Source organism: Galleria mellonella, unplaced genomic scaffold (assembly GCF_026898425.1).
Source record: "Galleria mellonella isolate WM207_F2 unplaced genomic scaffold, CSIRO_AGI_GalMel_v1 utg133, whole genome shotgun sequence".
In the NCBI taxonomy this organism is placed as follows: domain Eukaryota; kingdom Metazoa; phylum Arthropoda; class Insecta; order Lepidoptera; family Pyralidae; genus Galleria; species Galleria mellonella.
In genome coordinates, this window is record NW_026441990.1 from 3,101,227 (window position 1) to 3,127,857 (window position 26,631).

A 26,631-nucleotide genomic window follows, 5' to 3' on the forward strand; every position below is an offset into this window, starting at 1 on the left:
GACCCTAACTACTATAGATACTAGTGTAGAATTATATTATCTATGCCCTAGGGATGTGAAGAAAATATTAAAAATAGAATAGAGCAACGTCAACAAAACTATGCGTAGTAGCGCAGCGAAGGAAGGTTGTCAACCCTAAGTCGCTCGGGAAAGTTTTGAGACGCAAAGGAAATGTGTGAACAAACTATGACAGCAAACTGCAGGCTAGAGTTGTGCTCCCCTTATTATAATTATCGATTAAATCCTTACTAATATTATAAATGTGCAAGTGAGTTTGTTTGTTACCTTATAGCGACTTAACTAATTTACTATGAAATATGATATACATGTATTATATGGGATGGAGGCTTCATTATATCCTGGTCAGTAAATATATATTTAAATACACTGTCAAGACTTAGTGCAATGAAAAATTTTACTGGTAAATAGTACCTACATAATAATAATACCTGATTCTTTATTACGGGGGAAAAGGGATTGTTAGTAATGGGGTCAAATAGTTCCATTGCTAGCAATATACCCACCCTGTCAGGTTGACCTCCACGTGATTCCCCATGGAAACCATCGTGGTTAGTTCTAGTTGAATTCGTTAGGATGGGTTAACTGACCTGCTTTCATCCCCATCAGTCATCTGTCACTGGTGCCCCGCCAGTGTATACTGTACACTGGACACTGATAACTATACAAGCATACGGCCTAACTAGGCTTATGCCCAAAAAGTGTTTGCAGATGTCACAATGAGGAAGAAACGCCGCAGCACTAAATGTGTGGCTGTAGCCCATTCATACATAAACGACATATCTCCTTTGGAAAACACATTTTATATTCTGGGGAGATAAAAACGTCGTTACAAAAAAAAAACAAAAATTCTTTATGTTAAAACTCTTATCATTAATAGGAATTAGCAGCGAATTTAAAAAAAAGGGCGAGCACAGAAGATCATGAAAAGGTCGCAGTGTCACAGGTTTTGTGCCTGAAAAAGGCAGTCTTTCAATTATAATAAAATACTACTTGGCGCCTTTTTACAATATTAAAGTATGGCAACGAAAGTGCATCGTACATTACTTAATTTACGGCATTCATAACACGTCACTGATTTTTAATAACGTTATACATGAATATTTATTTGAATAATTGAAAACAGCTCCGCTTCGGTTCGTATACACTCGTAGCAATATGCTACGCAGTCTACGGCGTAGCACGTAGCTACGGTCGAGAGGGGCGGTGACCCAATTAAAGTATACATGCATTTCAGTACTGAGCGTACTCATTGCATATGCTTATGTGTTCTATCCTGCAGCTGCGTCAATATTAATACGTGTTTTAACTTCTAGGGTTCCGTACCCAATCTTAAGAATCTCTCTCTTTAAAAAACTTGTTAATATTATATAAATATTAAAGTAAATTTGTTTTTTTTTATACAACTTAGAATGGCAAACAAGCTGATGGCCCACCTAATGGAAAGTGGTAACCGTCGCCTATAGACATGTGCAGTACCATGGACATAACAAAGTATTCTTTTTCGCCCATGATACCCCCCATGCGTTGCCCGAGTTGCATTCCTGAGGACTCAGGTGTTATTCCTCTGTACTCTGTAAAGTCAAGCCATATCCCACCCTTCAAACCGAAACATAGCCATGCAAACACAACTGCTTCACGGTTGAAACACGAATGGGACAAAGGTACCCAAGCAAAAGGCTTTTGTACAAAGTCTCCCTCTGGTAAAACTGGTGGTTGTTTGTTACATTACACCGTCTTAACAGCTTAACCGATCTCTATGACATTTGGTATACATATTCTATATGAGATGGACAAGGGTATAGGCTACTTTATATCCCGGTCAGTAAATATATTCAGGTCACGCGGACGAAACCGCTGCTGTGAGCTAGTATAATAAATAAATAATACCACTGGACATATACAGCACCATCTAGACAGAATTTTTATCATGAATACTAAACAACTGCCTCTCTCGCTTTTCATTTAAAAGTTTTCTCTTGTCGGTGCAACTAATTCATGCATCTTCTTTCAGCTAGTTCTATCCCAGGCCATATCCTTGACCTCCCTATACGACATGACACCTAGTGTTTCTTTTATCTGTCTCATGTAGTTATTCCTCGGTTTGAACAACTTACTACATTATTTAAATATTTTTTACTAGCCATGTGGTCCCGGCATATAATAGGCCACCCCTTCCTTTCTCGTGGGTATCGTAAGAGACGACTAAGGGAAGGCGAGAGATGAACAGCAGCATCCCTCTTAAAACATCCCCAAAGGCTACTGACAAAACCTTTCAAAGGGAGGTTTATATTCAGCAGTGGACGGTTAAATGATTATACATGATGATATGTATGTTTTTTTTATACAACTTAGAATGGAAAACAAGCTGACGGCCCACCTGATGGAAAGTAGTAACCGTCGCCTATAGACATGAGAAGTACCATGGACATAACAGAGTATACTGTTTCGCACATGATACCCATCATGCGTTGCCATTCCTGAGGGCTCAGATGTTACTCCTCTGTACCCTGTAAATTCACGCTATATCCCAACCTTCAAACCGAAACACAGCCATGCAAACACAACTGCTTTACGGTTGAAACACGAATGGCACAGAGGTACCCAAGCAAAAGACTTTTGTACAAAGTCTCCCTGTGGTGAATACAAATAATCTGGCGGTATACAAATAATCAATCCAATACAAATAGTCGTGTCATGGGTTATGACCTTTATACCGCCATCAATGTCTAAAAGAAACCAGTATATAGATATTAGAACAGTACCGATATTACTCATGCTTAATTTCATTCAATATTTTATAATCATGACAAAACTGTCTACATTTATACGTGAAATTATAATTTACAAGCAAATTGGGCGTTACAATGGATTTAAAGTAACGTATCATTAAAACTAAAGCTGTATAAATGAGATGTACTAAAAGCGGGGTCTGTTACGCGGTATTGCGACCCTAAAACACCCTTTTTGGGTCCGCAATAAGATCGATTAGGTAACCTCTGAGTTATAATAGACAACATTTTGACGTTTTTGTACTAGCCCTAAACTAAATTTTAATGATCATCATGTTTTATTCTCCTTCTGAAAGGAAAAATACGAGAAATCTTAGGTGTCGTAAGAGACGAATACGGGAACTTAATGATCGAGCGTCGGTGGGAGAAGGGATAGTTAGTAGTGGGGATTAGTAGCCCCTCTGCTAGCAATATACACTGTTAGGTCGACCTCCTCGTGGTTCCCCCTGGAAACCATCGTGATTGATTTATTGTTAGATTCGTCACGTTGCGCTAACTGACCTGCTTCATTCTCACCTATCACCCCTCACTGGTGCCCCGTCAGTGTATACCGATAGTGCACGCGGGGTTACCATTCCATTATCATTCATTAAAAAAATGGTCGAGCGTCCCTCTTAAAACATCACTAAATTTCTAACTATAGTTACCAACTCGCCTACCAAACTTGGCGACTACTGGCAAAACCTCCCCCTTATGGCCGAGGCCTATGTTCAGCAGTGGACAGTTAACGGCTGATATGATGATGATGATTGACAGATAATTACGTTATCACACTTCGTTGTGAATGCTCTTGTACATGCTGTGATCTTATATATATATATATATATATATATATATATATATATATATATATATATATATATATATATATATATATATATATATATATATATATATATATATATATAACTTTTATATATGATTTTAATCTTTTTTTGAAGGGACTGCTTTTATTATATTCATTAGAAAATAGTTCTAAAATACAACTATCATAAAAGCTATATTAACTTGTACGAGTTCTTCCATACTAAGTAGGCCTTAGCAGCCTCATATAATTTTCATATGGCAGCAGTGTGTCGCCGCGTCACCGCAGCAGAGTCCGCAACGCAGTAACAAGTTATAATTTTGCACCGACATGCCGCAAATGCGCGAAATCAAATATAACAAAACTAGCTTTTACCCGCGACCTTGTCCGTGTGACCGGGATATATTCACTGACAGGATTTAAAAGTATCATACGTCTTTCTCCATCCCGTATAGTAGCTGTGTACCAAATTTCATAGTGATTTTGTTAAATTACGAAGAAATTTGGTATACAATTTGGCGCCAAAAAGTAACAAATAAACTCAATTTTACATTTATAATGTTAAGTAAGGGTTGTAACTATATATACATATATGTAAGGGGTTTAATAAGAGCAACAGAGACTAAAACAATTTAGAAATGTTGTTTATCTGTCTATTTATATGTTTATTCATATCATGAAAAAATTACTACACCAAATTGGATAAGGATTTTACAGAAATAGACCATTTAGGAATGGTCTATGTCATTGGTTTCCCTCTCCAGAAATCACACCTACGAAGTAGCATGCTAAAAGATAGTAAAGAACAGAAACACCTCAAGACGTACAAGCCACGAAAAATATCACTTAAAACAGGTACAATTAAAGACTAAAAAGCGGCACAGGAAATAGACGTATGCAGCCAAATTATTCACTCGCTTCTATCCAGCCAGTGATGTTTGTTGTGAACCATATTGGAAAGATCTTACAGGTGGTATTCGGAACAATACATTGATATTCTGGGATTGAAGCGAGTAAATAATTCGGCTGAATACTTTTATTTTCTGTGCCACTTTTTAGTTACTGATTGTATTTTAAAACATGAAATAAGATAAAGTCGCAATTTAAAACTAGACTTACCTTTTTTTAATATATAATTTTATTGTATATTTTTTTAATATATAATAATAAAATATATTTATATATTAGATGGATTTAACCCTCCTTTAAGTATGTGCTAGATGGATCTAAAAATTTAATTACATTTCGGTTAACGCATTAATGAGAAAGAACAGGACAACGGGCGTCGCTATCTCTTTCTGTGTCATGGGCTCAGCTTCAATAGTGACATTAGAATTTACAATTTTTATTTCTCTTTATTTAGGTCAATAAACAGTAAACACAATATATATATATATATATATATATATATAGATATATATATATATATATATATCTTATATATATATATCTTATACTTAGATGTAAATCACTAAAGATAGGTTGTTTATTAATTTTTATGCACTGTTTACTGCGTTATTTCAAAAATAATCGTAAGTAACTTCCCCCATATTCTGAGTAATAAATTCAAATTATGGTAACCCTATTCACGCATTCATAGATAAAAAAAGTCGACATGTTTTTAGCGAAGTATTCGTACAGACATACTACATCTATATAATGTAATTTAATGACATATAAAAAAAATTACGAGTTTGTTATCGAAATAAGCTTTGAAATCGGAAAAAACCTGAAACATTGACAATCTGATAACATGATGCAATCGTGAGATATAACGTATCGAAGTCCGTATATTACGACGTAGTAAAAATACAACACGTAAAGTTAACGATGCTACCTACCATATGCTGTATCATCTATACATATAAATAAAATTGAAGTGTCTGTTTGTAATATTGAAATAACCGTTTTTTACTACATGTATATAAATATATATACGATACATACACCAAGATAAGATTTTTTACAATTTTTGTCTGTCTGTCTGTCTGTTTGTTCCGGCTAATCTCTGAAATAGCTGCACCGATTTTGACGGGACTTTTATTGGCAGGTAGCTGATGTAATAAGGAGTAACTTAGGCTACGTTTATCTTGGAAAAAATATTTTATTTTAGAAAAATTAAGTAATGTTACAATGTCCAAATACTGTCCAGTACCGCGCGCAGCTCACGCAAATGCCACCACGGAGCCAAGTTAAAAAAAATAAAAATGTAAAATTATAGAATCGACTGTTAGGCGGAATGAAGTTCGCCGGGACAGCTAGTAGATAATAAAAACTAAACTACTCAACCGATTCTGATAAAATTTCCATACAGCCAATCTGTAAGTATATCCTTTCAGATAAAATAAGAATTTTCCAAATCGGTTCAGAACTGATGGAGTTATGAGGTAACAAACATAAAAAAATCCAAACGAATTGTGAACCTTGCCTTATTATCGAAGTCAGTCGATTATAAAACAAATTTTTACCCACACTTTCGTCCGCCTGACCGAGGTAAAAAGTAGCCTGTGTCCTTCACCATCCCACTAGCATGTATATTGTATTTCATAGTGATTGGTTAAATTGTTAAAGCTTTATAAGATAAACAAACAAATTCACTTTCTCATTTATAATACTCGTAAGGATTATAACTAGTCTGTTCGTGGGAGATATTTAAGAAACGTTATGAATGAACGAATGAATGAATGAGTATACTTTATTTGCATTATACAATATAGGAAATAAGCAAGACAATTTACAAACACAACGATACAATTGTATAAGTACAGTAAGGCGGTCTTATTGCTGAGAGCAATCTAGATATCTATCTATAAATATCTAGCCATCTAGATAGAATCTATTCAAGAGATATATATATATATATATATATATATATATATATAAATGATTCTAGATGTAATAATAAAATAAAAAATAAACTAAGATCCCAGAAAAACATTATTTGTCTTCGGCAGTCGGGTAAAAACACTTCGTATGCAATAAATATCGTCAATATTTGATATTGTCGTTACAGGAGCCAATAAACCATCGCTTCCATACTCGATTCGATTACAGTACGATTCGATACTCAATCATTCGTATCCGAGCATTCCAATCGAACACCGGACATGCCTTAGATGGACGGGGAAAACAATAAAGGCGAATGTAAAATGTAACGGGCTTTGGAGATATAAAGATACTGGAAATGCTATTAGGTTTTGCAGCTCAAAAAATTTTTTTTTATACAACTTAGAATGACAAACATGCTGACGGCTCATCTGATGGAAAGTGGTAACCGTCACCTATAGACATGAGCAGTACCATGGATATAACAGAGTATACTGTTTCGCCCATGATACCCCCCATGCGTTGCCATTCCTGTCAAACTTCAAAAAGAGATTTGAATGGTTTTAATACTCAATCAGAGTTAGTTTAACTTATTTTGGTACACACAAAAACCATATCTTAGAATAATACAAAGGATTCTTTTAGTTCTATTTAATGTGAGCAACGTCGCAGGTTAAAACTAGTTTATAATATTGTAACAAAAATAAATTAATACATATAGAATATAATGATTACAAGCATTACATAATTAATACGTACTTGTATATATATTGTATATGTACTTTAATCTCATTTTTCTTTATTTATAAACTCACATTTATAATATAAACAATATACTCTGTTATGCCCATGGTACTGCTCATGTCTATAGGCGACGGTTACCACTTTCCATCAGGTGGGCCGTCCGTCAGCTTGTTTGCTATTCTAAGTTGTATATATATATATATATATATATATATATATATATATATATATATATATATATATATATATATATATATATATATATATATATATATATATATATATATATATATATAAGGATATTATATATACTACAATATCAATTAACTACTTCTTGATTAATATCACAAACAATAAATATTTCACTTTTTGTTCTCTCAAAAATACTAAACCAAATTTAATAATTTTTCCACCTATAGAAATTTATATGATCAGCAAGAACTGTTTACTGTATTTTATTTTCAAACAATCGTGGGAAGCCGGGACGGATTGCTAGTATAAGATACTATTATCAATTTTATACCAAAGACCGAAAGTGGCAACATTTAATGACATTTATAACGAAAAATAAAGTGCCATAATCAACGAACCAATGGCGGTTATGAAAACGATAACTGTTCGATCGTAGTTATCTTTGTAGCATATTTCCTAACAAAAAATGCCTAAATGATAGGGTGACTATATTCTGTTTTATAATAGGACAGTCTATTTTTTTAATTTATTTTCTATTTTTTTTTTATATTTATCTGAACATGGATATAAAATTACTTTAAATCATTATAAACATGTCCTGCTGTTTCAAGTCAAATAAATAAAATACTATATTAACAATAAAATTTACATTGAAAAAAAAATTTAGTTCTGTCATATTTACATCACGTACTTATTTTATCAATTAAATACTACATTAAAAAATAATAACATTTATAAGTACATATTTAAGAATAAGTATGATATATTCACCGTCGTGTCCCAGTATAGAATGGCCTACCACTTCCTTTCTCATGGGTGTCGTAAGAGACGACTAAGGGAACTTAATGGCCTAGGGGTGAGCAGCAGTCTCCCTTTTAAAACATCACCAAAGCCTGACTACTTATCCTCTTACCAAGCGTGGCAACTACTGGCAAAACTCCTTATGGGGGAGGCCTATGTTCAGCGGTGGACATTTAACGCTGGACATGACGATGATAACAAATGTGTAAACATGATAAATGTGTTGACAACGCACCTAATGCAATTTGTAAGCGTTATATAAACATATTTTTAATACCACTAGATGGCGCTGTATATTTACATATATATTCATATTATACATAGAAAACACCCAGATCAATACAAACTGTCATTCATACTCATGAATACATATGTTTGTATTGTGTGGGGATCGAATCTGCAACTATCGGAAGATAAAGTGGTACATAAAACCACTGGCCCATCAAGGTCGTCAATTATCCTAAACAATTAGTTTTAATTTACTGCTTCTTTTCTGTTATTGGTAATAGTTTAAAAATACGTCCAATTTGATCTTATCCAAAATGCTGAAATGCAATATTTTGAAAGGTAGTCTGTCTGATAAATATGCATATCAGCTATGTAAATTGCATTGCGTATTAAAGAACTCCTCCACCGTAACGGAAAGAAGCGAGGGAATGAAAAAAAAATAGATAACATGTAATATTTCAAAGGGAACAACAAAAACTCTTAGTTTTACATATTAGTACTAGCCTCTAGGTAGGCTATTTATATTCGATTATTTTATTAGGCATTATTTTATATTCGAATTTTTATTTATTTTTTTTAATGATATTTACAGTAAAGGAATCATAGTGTGTAATAAATTATATAGAAATATAGATATATAAAAAATTCCTTTTTAATTTCTTTAATTTAAAAAATAAACAACAAAACATTTTTTAAATTGCCAACAATGTTTACAGTAAAGGAATTATAGCGTGTAATAAATTATACAGAAATATAGATATAAATTTAAATTATATAAATTTAATAAACCTACATAGGAGAGATCCCATGGGTATACTGTACAAATTTCCGTACGAGGTCACAAAGTTTGGAAATACTTAAAACAACTCATAAAAACGAATGTTCCCTCATAATCTAAATATATGGTTAACCTACAAAATGCGGTGAAATTAAAAAAAAGTAGCCTCCAAACTTTACGTGAGTCCACGAGCTTAATGTGTTCCGCCGGCATTCCGCTCAGAATTGCGAAATTTTTAGCAAAAACTTCCTAAAACATTTTGTAAAATTTATTTTACGGTTTTTAATATTTAATTAGCTTTTTGCATAGGACAATTTGCTCATTACTTTATTTTGTAGTGAACACACAGACAGACAGACAGACACACACACACACACACACACACACACACACACACACACACACACACACAGAGAGAGAGAGAGAGAGAGAGAGAGAGAGAGAGAGAGAAAAGGAGGGTTTAAGATACTGTAAGAAAATGGTACAGAGGAATTATATAATATTTACTATTTGTCTATTTTATTGGTAAACACATTAACAAGCAGTGGATCAGAATTAAGCGAACATAACGCGTAACGTGTATGTTACGCATTTATCTTCCTTTTTCTTTCTTTAATTTAAAAAATAATCCACAAAACAGTTTTCAATTGCCAACAATATCAACAATACCAACAATAACTTATTTAAAATAATGATTTAAGATTTACTTATTTAAATAACTTTACAAAAAAATATGACCCAAAAGGTGGGCTTAATGATAGTATTGTGTCGTTTGGGTTCAACAAGAAAAACTTACTTCAATTGTGGAAAAATCAGTTATGTTTATTTAAAAACTAAACTATACTATTCAAGCGATTTTGATAATATTTCTATGGGACCAATTTATATGTCCATTCATCCATTTAAAAAATAAATCCAAATTGGTTTAGAACTAACGGATTTATGAATTAACAAAGATAAAATAAATGCAACCGAATTCGAACTTCTTTCTTTTTAAAGTCGGTTGCAAATACAAATAAATTATTAACCTTTTATTATTATTAACCTTTATTATTTGAGATTATTAACCTTTTCAAGAATAGCTATAGCGAGGCAGTTGTTTGTAATTCCGATTTGAATATTTTCCGTGACTACTTAAATACCGTTATGTTCCGTTTACTAAGAAACATGTTAAATTATTTTATCCCATCCCAACTGTAAGTCAACCGAATAATCAGAATTGCTTTATTCATTTCAACATGAAACAACAGAAATTCCTTGAATTTATAACAGACATACTCGTCTCGTGACGACCTCAAATACATTGCAGGGAGTTAGTGGATACAAGTGGCTTAGGACCATTCCTTATAGCAAGGAGGCTTGTATTCAGCAGTGGACAGATAATGGCGGCAATGATGATGATGATGATGCTCGTCTTTAGATATAATATATTTATATTATATACTAAATGGTCGTAGAATGGTCAGCAGCGTCCCTCTTAAAATATTACAAAAAACCTAACTGCTGTTGCCAATCCGCCTGCCAAGCGTGGCAATTATGTTCAGCAGTGATAAACCTGAGATATCAGTTAACAGCTGATATCTCAGGTATTAGTACATTTCACAGTCTAACGTCTCCCCCCCCCCCCAAATACGGCTGTAAGCAGTCAATCTTGCGTTGTGTCAACAATGGCTTCCATTCAAGTACACATACAAACGTAAACTGTTATTAAAACACAATTATGACTCACTAGGACGACATAAAAAGTGAGAGATATTAAAATGTAACGAGACCGCGGCTAAAAGACGCGGACGAAAATTTAATAAATAACGATGCACAGTTCCCTGCTGTCAGCAACTTTGCTAATTTCACCGTCACTTTTGAACATTAATTTTCTTTTGGATTCCGTACGACAGCTTGTTTGGGGGAGAAAATAGCAGAGTTGCATAACACCTGTATAATACATTTATATATTAAAAATACATAAATTATTACTGTTTAATTTATGTATTTTTAATTATTTAAAAAATAAGAGACCATTTTTTATATTCCTTAGGCAGTTAACAATATTATTATAATAAAACACAAGAATTTGTTTGTTTGAATGCTAAAATAAATAAAGATGGCAGCACTTTCGGTTTGCGGAACAATCGATTATAAAAAACAATGTTTATTCGGTAGTCTACATGCTCATTCTTAGTGGGCAGTTATTACACTATCATACATAGGGTTTCATGTATACACAGGGTTATACACTATGAAATTCAATGCACCCATACATACTGTATGGAATGGAGAAGGCTATAGGTTCCTTTTTATCCCAGTCAGTAAACATACCTACATACGGAGATACAGCCACGCGAAAAAGCTAGTAAGTATAAAAAAAGAAAAAAATATATTTCAAATTTCGAATAGAATCGGCATGAAATCATTAGTGGCAATAAACAAAACTGGAAGCTTTTTAAAACTTCGCCTTTGGAAGTTTGCTCATTGAGCGTTCTAACAATATTGAACATTTAACTTGTTAACTCCCTCAAAATTGTGAAGACCGTTTTTATAGCGAATACCTAGTCAAGGTAGAATTTATTGTTATAATTCTTTTTAAACTAGTTGATTGCCTGCGACTTCGATTGTTGAATTTCTATTGTAGGTAAACTTACCTTAATACATTAAGTAGTTTTTTCAATCAATCAATCGTATGTTTAAGGAACTTGAAAAGTCCATAGTTTTCTTAGTCAATTGTAAATAAATTTTGAAAATTGATTTATTTAATCAAAATGATTTTATTTTTGTGATATCTTTCTTCTTCATATATATAAAAAAATTAATTGCTAATATTCTCGCTAAAACTCAAAAGCGGCTTGATCGATTTGTATTCTTCTTTTTCGTTTTGTTCGTTATAAACCAGGCGTAGCTTAAAATTTAGTATTGGAATCGCTATTTCTTATTATTTTTAATAGATGGCGTTGTAAATGATACAAAGTTCACCAAGTCATGTAGTTTAGTATTACTAAATCTATTTAAAATTAGTTAATATAGTAATCCTATTACAATATAATAAAAGCATAAATTTGTAGCAATGGATGGATATTTGCTACTTTTCCTCTAATTTCATAAACTACTGCCGACTTGAACGACATTTAGTATACTGGTGGGCTATACCCTAATTTAAGCATATAGGATACTTTAATTACAACGGTTACCAACCCGCCTGCCAAAGGTGACAACTACTGGCAAAACCCTCAATAAAGGGAGGCCTATGTTCAGCAATGGACAGTAAACGACTGATATAAAAATAATAATAAAAAGAAACATGAGCAGACCAGTTCCTATGCTGTATTAAAACCACAAGAATCGAGAAGCATCTGATTGGCCCAATGCTTCTACTACTCAGAACTTCGTAAGTTGTTGGAGCACTCAAAAACTTTCAAGGTAACAGCCGAGGTGAGAATTTAACATAAATGGCGTTTCCGTGTCGGGAACTAGTAACTTGTGGAACGCGTCAACGAATTAAATCAGTTTTATATAACTGAGAGCGATGATCTTGTTTTTTTTTGTAATCGAGGCCGATTCTGGTGTGTCATTTCTCTAAATTTATCTCTTAATATTTTAATATGATAATTTCGCAAAATTACTATTTTGTGGACCATCAGAAACTAAAATTATAATAATTTGGACTTAAACCTATTACAAAATTAGTTCAAATTATTCCTCCTAATAAATATTTCCCTGCGATATTAATATACTTCAACGAGACTTAATTAAAATGTAAATAAAACTAAAAATTAACTTAATCATGAGACAGACTGCTGATGTCCAATTAAATAACCGGTTCATTCAATAAATATTCTGTTTTATGAAACGAGTAATTTCACAATAAAAAATCCCCTTCTAATATGTAAGTTCTATTAAAATAGGTTATAATGTAGCCAGGCTAGATATCTAGATAGGAAAACCTTAAAACTATTATTTACACAGGGGCAAACGAACCCCTTTTTTTATAATGGGAGGAGGGGGGGTAAACAAGCATGCTCATCTGATGGTAAGTGACTACCGCCGCCCATTGCCTCCCGCAACACCAAAGTAGTTGCAGATGGGCTACCCCGGCCTCTTAAAAAGGGATAAACGCTCACAATGTCGTATCGGTTCGGAAGTATTTCATATTCTATATTGCACTTGTAAATTACATTGTTAATGCATTTATAAATGTTAAGAAGAAGGGTGGACTTATCTCTAACAGAGATCTCTCCTAGTCAATCCAATATAGTTAGAAAGTATGTCGTTAGCGCGCAGCTGAAGTGCCACAACTATTAATATTTAGAATTGACTTACTATATATTGGCATTCCATCTAGAAAAGACTTCCTATATCCAAAATCCACCAGTACGAAGTCGCGCGTAAAAGCTAATGTAATATAAATTGTAACCACTTTTGAATTATTCATCTAGGTACACTGAAGGTACTCTGTTACAACCTCATTTTTGCTCTAAAAGTGCTTAGTCATAATCGGCTTATAACGAGCGCTGTATAAACTTTATTAATCTGTGCTTACATAAAATTGTAATCGTGTAATCTGTACCTCTATATTTTTACTTAAAAATAAAAAAAAATATGCTCACGACTAATGGGCTAGTCAGGGTACTGGGGTTTGACAGCCCCATTGCTAGCAATATACCCTATCCGATCAACCTCGACGCAGTTTCCCCTGGAGTCAATCGTGAATAATTCTTGTTGAATTCGTCACGATGGGCTAACTGGCCTACTTCATCCTTGCCTATCATCACTAACTGGTGCCACGTCAGTGTGTATCAATAACTCAGACGTGGTAACTATTTCATTGTTACGTATTATAAAAAAAAAAAAAACTTAAAACATGAGAATTAATTAAAAATGAAATAAAGTAAAATTATGAAGGAGATTTTTCGAACATGAATGAATGAAGATGTCGGTAGGGGCCGCCCTAGAAGAAAAGATGTCGATGTTTTTTTATTTTTTTTTTTTACAAAACTTAGAATGGCAAACAAGCTGACGGCCCACTTGATGGAAAGTGGTAACCGTCGCCTATAGACATGAGCAGTACCATGGAAATAACAGAGTATACTGTTTCGCCCATGATACCCCCCATGAGTTGCCATTCCTGAGGACTCAGGTGTTTTTCCTCTGTACCCAGTAAATTCACGCCATATCCCACCCTTTAAACGGAAATACAGCCATACAAACACAACTGCTTCACGGTTGAAACACGAAAGGGACAGAGGTACCCAAACAATCGACTTTTGTACAAAGTCTCCCTCTGCTAAAGAAGGACTAAACTAAAAGCGGCCGTAATCGACGAACGTGTTTGAATATAATTAGGTATGTGGAAGAAGGGAAAGAGGTCTGTTTGAGTCCGAGCATTTGGCGTTCCGCTGTTTCTGCCAACTTCAATGGAAGACAGAGGTGACGGATGCATGCTCGTATGTATGGATGCTTGGCGAAATATGGACAAGTCGAGTGTCATGTTCACCACAATGAAAACAGTTTATAAAATATAGCTACTTCATTAAGGATTATAATACTGAGCATATTTATTTATAATAAAACTCACCCGAAATCCACGTGCCATTCCATCTTACTGGTACCAGATCATCAGATAATATGTCTTGGATTCGCAGCCTCCGGCCTTTTACCCTGGGCCCTTCATCAGGCGGCGTTAGAAGTACTACAGATGTGACGATCAAGGCCAGAACGGCGACGATGACCAGCAGAGCTATGAGGATCCCTCGCCAGTTGCGTTGATTCGGACCACCCACTACCAGCTTCTGAAACGATGGGGTGATTGTTAGATTGTGTTTGATTTATAAGCTAGGAGAATCAAAGTAAGGGATTATTAGTAGACTAGTTTTCTAGACTTATGGTTTCTAGACCATGATGTCTAGAAACCCTTGTACATGAAGGATAGGTAGGGCTGCCATTCGTCCGGGTTTCCCTGGATTTGTCGTAGTTTGGAAGACGTCCAGGGAGCGACCGGGCGAGGTTTAAATTGTCCGGGTGCAACCTGCACTACAATAAAAGTCTGGACGAGTAAAAGAACGATTAAAGACACTATTTCATGCAACAAAAGAGGCTTAAAGTTTTAATTTTACCTTTAGGTTTCTTCTATCAAGTACAAAGTAAAATATATTTTAATCAAGATGTAAGTGAATAAAAAAAGTAATGAAATGTCCAAGGTGAAAGCTCCAATATCCGGCGAAATTACGCTTCCGGTCCTGGGGGGCAGATTTTGGAGATGGCAGCCCTAAGGATAGATAATTAAGAACCTTTTTTTTTTGAAGTCGATTGAAAATAAATTTTATTTACAAAACATTTAGGTACGTCTTAAAAGTACAGTATTGCATAACCATAGATTATTATCTCAATATCAGTTGGTGCTTTTATAAAACATTTTAAACACAGCCCTTTCACTGCTGATGTGCCAAAAAGGTGGCGTATTATTGGCCGCGATATGATAAATCGACCGTTATAACCGGCCTGTATCGGAGCAACTTGATAAACGGTGAAATATTTGTATTTAAGGTGAATGGAAAATCGAGAGCTTTTAAAAATTTGCTTTTTTATTTTCTTTTTTGGCAATTTGTAATCTATTCGAATAACAGTGTTTGTGTGTGTGTGTGTGTGTGTGTGTGTGTGTGTATGTACGTGTGTGTCTGAGAGAGAGTATGTTTTTATTAAATAAAAGATAACGGATAGACAACCTCAGTCACGTCAGTACAAGCTGGTGGGGCACCAGTAAGTGATTATAGGAAAGGATGAAGCAGATCAGTTAGCTCATCCTGGTTAATTCAACAAGAACTAACCACGACAGTTTTCACGAGGAAATACAAATACAAAGTACAAATAACTTTATTTTGTTTAAAAAGTGGTAAAAAGATGGTATATAATATTGAAATACTCTTCGTCAAAATCTGGCATTCAAAATTCATTTTATTGTACTATGAAAACAAACAAAAAGCCGAATGTTACATAGAATATTTTACAGTGACAACATATTTACTTATTATTTTATGGGAACCGCGTGGAAGTCGACCTGATACGGTATATTGCTAGCAGTGAGGCAGTTAGCAATCTACAATTTACTGTAATAGTTAGTAATGTCTTTCCCCCAAGAGAAAAAGTATCATGGCCTAGTAGTATACTGCCTCTCTGTTTCCATATAAGATCTCAAAGAATCTGGTTAATATAAAAAATTTTGGGTATCATGTAAAATTAATCGTGTTTCTGTCGTGAAGTAATTGTGTTTGCATGTCTGCGTGTCATTTCACTGTCAGATACCACGCTTTAAACCGAAAGGTTTAAAGCGTGGTATATGACATCGCACCTTTGTCTTTAGGAATGGCAACGCATGAAGGGTATTATGGGCAACACAGTATACGAGTACGCCGTTATATTCATAGTACTGTTAGTGTCTATAGGCGACGATTACCATTTTGCATCAGGTGGATTATCAGCTTATTTGCCAATCGAATTAAAAAAAAAAACAATTTCGTTGATGGCAATAGCTGTTAACTAATTAAATTCTACCAAGTGACGGAGCCCCATATTGCATTGTATTTAAATATCCACGCGAAATGTGAGCATGACAAGTGCTAAGCACACCATAACGGTAATTGTCTACAAATAGGTATGTTTCTAGAGATATTCCCTATTTGTAGACGGTTTCCGTTATGGAATTTTCGTCGTAAAGAACATTTGTAATTTATTTCATCATCTCAGCCGTTAACTGTCCATTGCTAAGGATAAGCCTCCCCCTAGATGGTGTTGCCAGTAGTTGCCACGCTTAGCAAACAGGCAAATATAGTTAGGCTTTGGTAATGTTGCCCCTATTGTCCATCTGCCAACCATAAAAATTTTTAATCGTCTCTGACAAGACTTACGGGAAAGGAAAGGATGGCCCATTCTATGCTGGAACTACACGGTGATTTATATTTACATTTTATATTTATTTATTTATAGCAAGGCAACCTTACAAATTAATACATTTATAAAATAAATATTACATAAAACGGCATTAAATTTGCACTCCAATAACTGCTCTGCATAACATTCGATATTATATACATTAAAAGAATGACGGCTATAAATTTAAAGTAACAAATTGGCAGCCTTAATGTAACGTTGCAAGGATTGTTGGAAGATATCAAGCTCCTTGCATACATTGTTATATTTTCTTCACATGCGGATAATTGGATTGTGATACGATATATTATTATTACAAATCGGTATATAAAATAATTTTTGTATTCTTTTATTACCTGTACGAAATGAATTTATTTATTTTGAATTTATTAATTAATTAATTTTGTTTTATATAAACTGCTTTCCTCTATAACATAAATATTTTGTCACTACTCGTAATATAAATTTCTCATAGTAGTTAATAGTTATTTGAAATAAATCTATATGAATTTATCTATTGCATTGCAAGATTATAGTAATAAAATTGGGATCATATATCACCAAACGGAATATGAAGCGCTCGAAGGCCATTTTCCACAGAAATGGCACCATTATGCGACGTTAGCACTGGGACGGTTTGTAACAAAAGTTGCGACACGTTAAACAAAATTTGTACTTTAATGCAACGCAGTAAAGTTCACGATTGAACAGAAAAAATGCGACTGACCTTATAGAGATAAGGGAGTTGCTTTTGGGTGCTAATTCAGCCATGTCCAAACTATAGATTCATACGGAATTTTGGGTTATATGATTATGACAAGATTACCAGAAATATCATCCTCTGACAATGTCCGGTGGCGTTATAAAAATGGATTCTAAACATATGTATCTATGTTTGAGATTAATAGTCTCTGACGCCGTTTGACCGATCGTCGTGAAAATTGGAACATTATATATGAATTTTTCATTGAAAAGGTTTCCGTAAATCATAAATCTCCAATTATAATAGTCACTTTGCTACAGCTAGCTTCTATATGGCGCTGTAGCATATTAAGTTCTTAATGATGAAAAGACAGACGGGATATCGTCTACTAATAATTTATTTTTTAAATATATTAAAACTAAGTTTTAGAAGTAGGAAAAACCAATGTATTATGTCACTTTAAGAAGGCATATCAAAATGTGTTTTTTTAAGTTAGAGCTTCAAAAAATAACAGTGTAAACTGCATTCAATTTGGTGTAATAGTTTTTATTTGATGCAATGAACCGGCACGTTTTTGTACAGATAGACAGACAGACAATTTTTTTTTTTAATATTGTTTTGGCTTCTATTGTTTCTATTAAAACTTCTTACATCAATTTTTCTTAAATATCTTCCATGTTTAGACATCGTTCAGTTGCAATTTTATTATATTTTAGTTAGTAGTTTAGTTTTATTATAGTATAGTTTTATTATATACTACTAAGAAACACACATGGCAGTGAATTTACAGGCTACAGTGGAATAACACCTGAATTCTCAGGAATGGCAACGCATGGGAGGTATCACAAAACAATATACTCTGTTATGTCCATGGTACTGTTTATGTCTATAGGTAACGGGTACCACTTTCCATCAGGTGGGCTGTCAGCTTGTTTACCATTCTAAGTTGCAATAAAAACACACACACACATATATAGGTATACATAGATACATACATACATATCTGTCACGTTTGTCTCCCATAAGACACTAAGATATGGTTTGCAAAATATGAGCAAGTATGTTGAGCATTACTTTCACTGTCACAGTATTTGGATAAAGTCTACAAATTCCTCTGACTATCTCCCACTAGATTATGCTCGCGAATATGTTTTTTTTTTCTGTTGAAAATTATCTTTTAATACCTTTATCTCAAAATCCATAATTTAAAAAAAAACTGATCATGTCTACTCGATATTCACTATAATGGCCCCTCATCAATACCAGGCTCTCATAATAATTCAGGAGCTCGTTTCCCATAAATCTTTTGACGACAAGATTAGCTTGATAATCCATTAGCTAAAGGGCTTAGTTTGCAAAAAGTTGGTCTCATCGTAGGTATAATTAAACGATTTGCGATACCTATATAGTAATTAATTGTTTTACTTATTTTTGATTCAAAGTAATTGCAATTTTGTTTAATGTTAAGATAATAAATTAGCGATATTCTATAAATAATAAAGATTGATACTAAAACGATGATTTTACAAATTTTAGAATGGATCAAGTGACTCACTCATAGTCATAGCTAGGAGGAGCAGTACTAAGGGACAATGCCCTATCTTAAAATGAAAGGCCTCAAGAAAACTAGACAGGTTCACTTTTTCGATGTCACTTAATTATGGCTTCTACCCTACCAAAAAGTTCATTAGAGCAAATGAACCTTAAACTTAGATCTAGCTACGGCCCTGCTTCATTCTCAGGCGTGATTGCCATTCTATTATTATCTATTTAAAGAAATTTTATAGTTATTATTATCATTTATTATTAGTTTGCCGTGTGATACCGGCATAGCGTATATTTGTTATAACTATATGTTATAATGCAATATGCTGTTGGTGTTCCTTAAATAAGTAAATAATGTAGGCTAACCTTTGCATTTCTGTGGGTGTCATAAGAAAGAAACTTATTGTAGAAGGATGGACAGCTACGTCCCTCTTAAAACATTTCTAAAAACGTTACTGCGGTTGCCAACTCGCCAACGAAGCATAGCAACTACTGGCAAAACTCTCAGTATGTGGAAGTTAACGGCTGAAATGGCTATACAAGGATAAATTAGAGATTTACCCGTGCGAAGCCGAAGCGGGTCGCTAGTTATCAGATAAATTCAGAGGTAATCTGGACCCAGGAAAAAGGAGCATACGTGTCTGGTCTAAAGGTCACGGACATTTGTTAGTAGCTACCCTCTCTGGGGATGGCTGAGACAGGAACATGATATAACGTGGATAAAACATAGTAACGTTTATGTAATAACAATCAGGAAGTCTACCATGAAACGAAATTCCGGACTTTCGGGCTTAATCTCGTTCATACCGAAATCAGCCCAGTAAATGAAGCTTAATATTTTCTTAGTCGTAAATTGTACTATAATAGTCCGAAGGAACGATATTTTAACATTTTTAAAATGTATTATGTAAATTTAACATCAAATTTGTGTTTCGTTTGGCTCCGAAATTTCGGAAAACATTTCTTGGTAGAACCCCTGCTTCTGTCACAAACAGAACAATTCCTTTTCTGGAATTTGGGTATTATGTTACTAATACAAATACTGATATAATAACATTGTAATTGAACATTACCTGTACATTTACGTTAATACTGTAAAGAGGAAAGATTTCATTGTTTGTTTGTAATGAATAAACTTAAAAACTAGTCAACGGATTTTAAAAATTCTTTCACATATAGAAAGCTACATTGTCGGCAAGTAATGTAGGCTATATATTATAGTCGAAAATTCGATCTACCCGTGTAAAGCCGGGAATAATCGCTTGTGAAAGATATTTAAGAAAAATTGATTTGCGCGATCTTAATAAGAGCAATAGAAATTAAAACAATTTTCTTTTAGAATTTTTGACTATCTATATGTTTGTTCCAGCAATTTGCAAAATTTGCTGCATGAAATTAAATGGGATTTTGTTGTATTTCTCAAAGTCGAAATTAAAATTCGATGTATTTTTACACATCACCTAGAACTGGTACAAAAATTGCTAGTAAAAGCTAATACAAACAAAATGATAGAACAATATGATATACATAGGCCTGATTATAAGCTCTCACTTACAAAGTGATCCCAGCAGGCAGTAGATCAATCATTTAATATTTTTCAAACCCACGCTCGTGTCAAGGCCACATACGATTTGAGATTACAGATGATCCCAAAATTTCTCAACAAAATGTGCAATTTAATACAATTTTGTTTTTATTTATCGTTCTAAGTATCTTCCATAGTCCCGGCATAGAATGAGCTATCTCTTCCTTTCCCATGGGCATCGTAAAAGGCAAGTAAGAGAACAATAGTTAAGGGATGGGCAGCAGCGTCCCTCTTAAAATATCACCAAAGCCTAACTGCTGTTGCCAACACGCCTGTCAAGCGTGAAAACTACTGGCAAATCCCCCCTTAAGGACGAGGGCTATGTACAGCAGTAGACAGTTAAGCGCTGATATAATAATAGTAATTCTAATCATACTTAATGTAGGAAATAAGCTAATGACCCATCTGATGGAAAGTGACAACCATCGCCTATAGACACAAACAGCATAATAAATATAACAAAATTCACTGTGATACCCATGGTACCGTCATCTGATGCCATTCCCAAGGACTATTATATTTTTAATGATAATGGAATGGTAACTCCGCCTGTGCTAATCGTATACGCTGACGGGGCATCAGTGAGAAAAGGCAAGCTAGTTAGTCCATCATAATGAATAAATCTGGAATTCATTCATTTCTGGTTCAGTAGTTTGGTATTTAAATCAAAATAACTTGTTTTGCCACAACTGAAGTGGGAGTTTTTTTTTGTAAAAATCTAGTTGATTAAAAAAATCTCGCATCCGTGTATCTGTATGTTGGCCTACTTTACCTCTGGACCCTGGAGCGATCGCCCTTACGGATAAAGGCGTTTATTTTTAGCTGTTTATTTATAAATAACGGTCCTGTAACCTGGAGATTTTATAGGACACGATATTTATATTATCTTTGTAAGATATATTTGTATGGGTACTCAGGTGAGTCATGTGGGTATTAATTTTAAAAATAAAAAAAAGCGCGGAATTGTTGCAATAGAAGGATATTAGGTTTTGAAACGATTTTAAATTTGATTTGACCCGATTGATTTTACTTTCGTGTTGGATACATATTAAATTTGAAAAAGTTCGTCTGTTGTACATCTTTATTCAAATAAATTAAAACAATATAATAATTATGTGCAATAAAGTATAAATAAATAAATAGTTTCTGAAGTGATTGAAACCGCTATTTTTATCTGAAGGAAATTCTATAATCAATAAAAGCAATTTTGCTTTAAATTAGCCTTTTAGTTAGTTAAAAATTCTTATGTTTTTTGTATATATTTGCATGACAATTGAATAGTAGAAAAAAGTAGACATATGATTTCTCCATTCTAAATTTAAAATTCTAAATTTAAAATGCAATTAAACATTTTGTCACCATCGGTTAGGTACATACATTTTAAAATAAATGTATTTTTTAAAGATCAAAATATATTCGTTTCTGTAAACTGCAAAAATTATACAAATGTTCTTACTAATATTATAAATGTGAAATTAAATATGTTTGTTAGTTATCATATAGCTCCTTAACGGCTTACACAATCACTATAAAATTTAGTATACATGTACCATATAGGTTACTTTTTATTCCAGTTACTGAATATATCCGGGTCACGCAGACAAAGTCACAGGTAAAAAAGATAAATGCTTACAAATATTATATAAAAGTTTTCGTTACTAATTATATTTTCTGTTATTTCTGTCTACGATCGACTGATAGATGAGTCTGCCATTCACACTACACAGGTGTATTAAAATTTAATAAATAAATAGTGTTTGTATCTTCTTGGTGTTTTATTAATACTCAGCCATCATAAAACAGCATAAAATGTGGCTACTTTTTATTTTGAACAATGTATAATCCTGGTAACAAACAAACTCGAAGGTAAAAACTAGTAAATGAGTAAATAATCCAACATAATCGCACAATTCTTCATAAGTGCTCCCAGAAACGCCTTGAACAAAATAGCAACACGTGAAAGCCTCATATAAAATGGCGACGGATATAGTATCCATCCAGTTAATAGCCACTTCCAGCCATTAATGGGCCTTATCTCAAGCGTCCTCGGTTTTTACTCAACTGCGCTAGAGATAAAGAGGTCCAATTCATAGCTACTTAAAACCTATACTAGACTCGCGTTATTTCGTACAAAAAACAGTTCGTATGAAACCTATGCAACCACTTCAATAAATTTGAAAATATTACACTAGGTACTAGTTTTACCCACAACTTCGTCGACGTGACCAGGACATGTTCACTGATCAAAATAAAAAGTATAAGCCTATGTCCTTTTCTTTCCTGTAAGTTAAGCTGTTTAGGAGTTGTGAAGGAACAAATAATAGCTTGTTTGTAGGTGTACCTACATCACATTTCATAACATACAAACTATTGTTTATTACCTCTTAGCATTTTAACGGCTTAACCGACAGCTATAAAATTTGCTGTACACGTATTATATGAGAAAGTAGATAAACAAAAAGCGAGATGATTTTTCAGATACGTATCGAGTTATAAAGGATGAATTTGAAATTGATAACAGTACGTAATCATCCATCTGTTTTAGAACATAATATGAGATAGAAATTTCGTGATTAAGAATTTAAAAGTGACAAAACATTTCGAATCTCCCATACTAACGTCACAGCTAGACGCGAAGCATTAGTATGAATGCATTCGTTTGAAAATTTTCACTGTGACTGAAAGAAGAAATTCTTAAATGGATGCTAACTATTTTGATTTATTTCTGTGTATTTGGATAGAAGCATATTATAATATACAGAGTAAGAGTATTCGTTTAGTTTTTTGTGTTACTTTTAGGTGGCAACATAAATTCATTTTTCAGTTTCGTCAATATAAAGGCAGTGTTGACTCTTAATGTTGGGACTTTATTTGGTCCTCTAAACATATGGAAAATAATTTATCCATAGATACGTTGTTGCTAGTATCTGCATGAGATAGAGCAAGATAGCAACATTCTATATCCGCAAACACCAAACATTAAATAGCCGCAAGTAAGGGTTGCCACCTGGCAATCCTAGATTATGGCTAAGGTAACCCGGGCGTATTGTGTTACATTTTTGGTTATCTTTTAAACCAAGTTTCATTACAAAGCTTAGAAGTCAGGGGCAAGATATGAGAATATTTAGTTTTTTTAATACATCCATAAAGATTTTATATCTTACAATTATTTATTGACAGCTTCATAGCTAAGAATAAATGAGTACTGTATAAAGGAGAGTCCTTCGGAGTTAATAGCCTCTTACAGCCTTTATTGGACTTGATCTTAATAAGCCAGACTTGTTTAACGATCATTGTCTGTAGTGCGGAGATTTAGCACGTTGTTTAGTTGTAAAAATGTAACAGGTTTGATTCCAGTCCGAGATAATTCAACAACTTTTTTAAATTTATATATATAAAAAGACAGATCTATGTGTTCTATATGTATTCATCGTTTCAGCCGATAACTGGCCGCTGCTGAATATAAGCCTTCCCCATAAGAGGAATAGTTAGTCTCAGTAGTTGCCATACTTGGCAGATGGATTGGCAAATGCAGTTAGGCTTTTTAGAGATGTTTTAAGAGGGATGGAGTCCGGAGTCACCTCTTACGACACCTACAAGAAAGGAAACGTGGCCTATTCAATCAACAAAAATGATTAAAAATTATATTTTAGATAAAAAAGAATTTTCCATATTCATTTAGAACTGACGGAGTTATGAGGTAACAAACATAAAAAATATAACCGAATTGATAACCTCCTTCTTTTTGCCGTCGGTTGAAAAAGTAAATATATACTTATCGCCTATCACGTTTCAGCCAGCATTCAGCCAGTAGCAAAGATTGTGTCATTGTATCAAAGGCAAAAGAGCTAACACTGCCTAGTATCAGATATTAACAGATGCGGGTAAAAGGACTTCTGTGACATGTTTTATGCCATCACAAGGGACGAAAGGATCGTTTTTGGGCGCGTACGAATTTATTTATGCGTAATGTGATCTTTTAAATGTTACTTTCCGTTCCATGTGCGATTCACTCGAACGTTAGGGTAGTGAAGAAAAGGAAAGAAGATATATAAATCGTTTGTTGGCAAGAGCAAGATAATCAAGCGGAAAAAAGAAGGATACATTGTGATTAATAAAATAGGATTTATAATTCGTTTCTTGCGAGTCGATGGTGAAGTAAATATTAATTTGAAACCACTTCATACCTCATTCTAACCGGTACCCAAATTAAATATCGATGGGCCTATCGGTTTAGTTGATAGCATGAATATGAACTTTTATGTAATTTAGAAGATCCATTGATCTAGAAGTTGCCATTCCTGAGTCCTCAGGAATGGCAACGCATGGGAGGTATCATGGGCGAAACAGTGTACTCTGTTATGTCCATGGTACTGCTCATGTCTATAGGCGACGGTTACCACTTTCCATCAGGTAGGCCGTCAGGTTGTTTGCCATTCTGTTGTATAAAAAAAAAAGATTATAATTAAATAATGAACTAAACCTTCTTAAAAAGAAAAGTTCTTGAGAGACCCCCTTCCATTAGATAGACTGACGACCTCGAATGCATGCATTGCAGGGAGTCAATGGATGCAAGTGGCTCAGGACCGTTCTTTATGGCAGTCCATGGGAGAGGCCTACGTTCAGTAGTAGACGAATAATAGCTAAGATGATGATTATAATGTACTAAAAAGCAATTAATTACCAATCTTTCTCAAAAGACGCATGTATAAGTAGTGCATTCTTTGTGTGAGAAATGAAACCTACGAGAGATCTGGACTTACAACTAAACTTGGGCGGATACTCCAAGATGCACAAAGAGAACGAATTAAATTTGGTATCTCGCTCAATAACTACAATCCGAATAACGAAATCTGAAAACGCACTGGAATCAAAGACATCGCCCTATTAGCATCCAGGTTGAAGTGGAAATGGACAGGTCAAGTGAGCAGACGTGACGATGGAGATTTAAAGCCGTAAAATCGCAGAGTGAAGACCAATAATTGCCCGGAGAAAATGACCTATGCGCTGGGCTAATGATATAAGAAGAGTAATGGGCAAGACCTGGATGCGCATAGTGAATGTGCAAGATTGGGCCATTTGCCGAAATCATGAAGAGAAACGCTGCTGCCCATCGCCTACAATTAAGTTAGTCTTAGTCATCTCTTAAATCATCCACGGGAATGGAAAGGATGGCCTATTCTATGGCAGGACCTCACGGCAAAAGTTATTGTATTTCGGAGTACTAAATTATTGTCGTAAGTTTATAGTATAAGTATTTTTTTTTTTAGTTGAAATGGAATGATAATCTCGCCTGCACTAACGATAGACGTTGACCAGTGAGAGATGATAGGTGGGAATGAAAGCAGGTCAGTTAGTCCATCGTGACAATTACATAAAGAATTAATCACGATCCTTTCCAGGGAAACACGTCGGAGTCGATCTTATAGGGAACATTTTTAGCAACGGGGTCGCTAGTCCAGTCATTCCTAAGCACCCTTTCCTCCACCGGTAGAACCATAGTGGAAAGAAAACTCGATAGAGTTAGAATTTATAGCAGCCCTTGAATATCTCAATCCATTTTAGGATAATGGCTTTGTTATTTTCACCCTTTATTATCGAAGTGAAAGTAATGTAGAAGATCTGACAATGATGCTTTGAGGAAAAGGGGAAACAAATGAAAGAAAAGTTCCACTGATCTTAATCTTTAGAACATTTCTA

The 26,631-nt window shown here is 34.0% G+C and overlaps 1 protein-coding gene across 2 annotated transcripts in view; it reads right to left on the reverse strand.

The window, feature by feature from the left end:
* Nucleotides 1-26,631, reverse strand: part of LOC113511244 (inactive dipeptidyl peptidase 10) — a 202,909-nt gene that overhangs the window by 86,832 nt on the left and 89,446 nt on the right. The window contains exon 3 of one of the 2 annotated variants that reach the window (XM_031912149.2): nt 14,751-14,961. In XM_031912149.2, the coding sequence (XP_031768009.1) occupies nt 14,751-14,961 (211 nt within the window). Of the gene's footprint in view, nt 1-14,750; nt 14,965-26,631 lie in introns of both variants that reach the window. The other variant, XM_026894862.3, reaches the window with a different exon arrangement.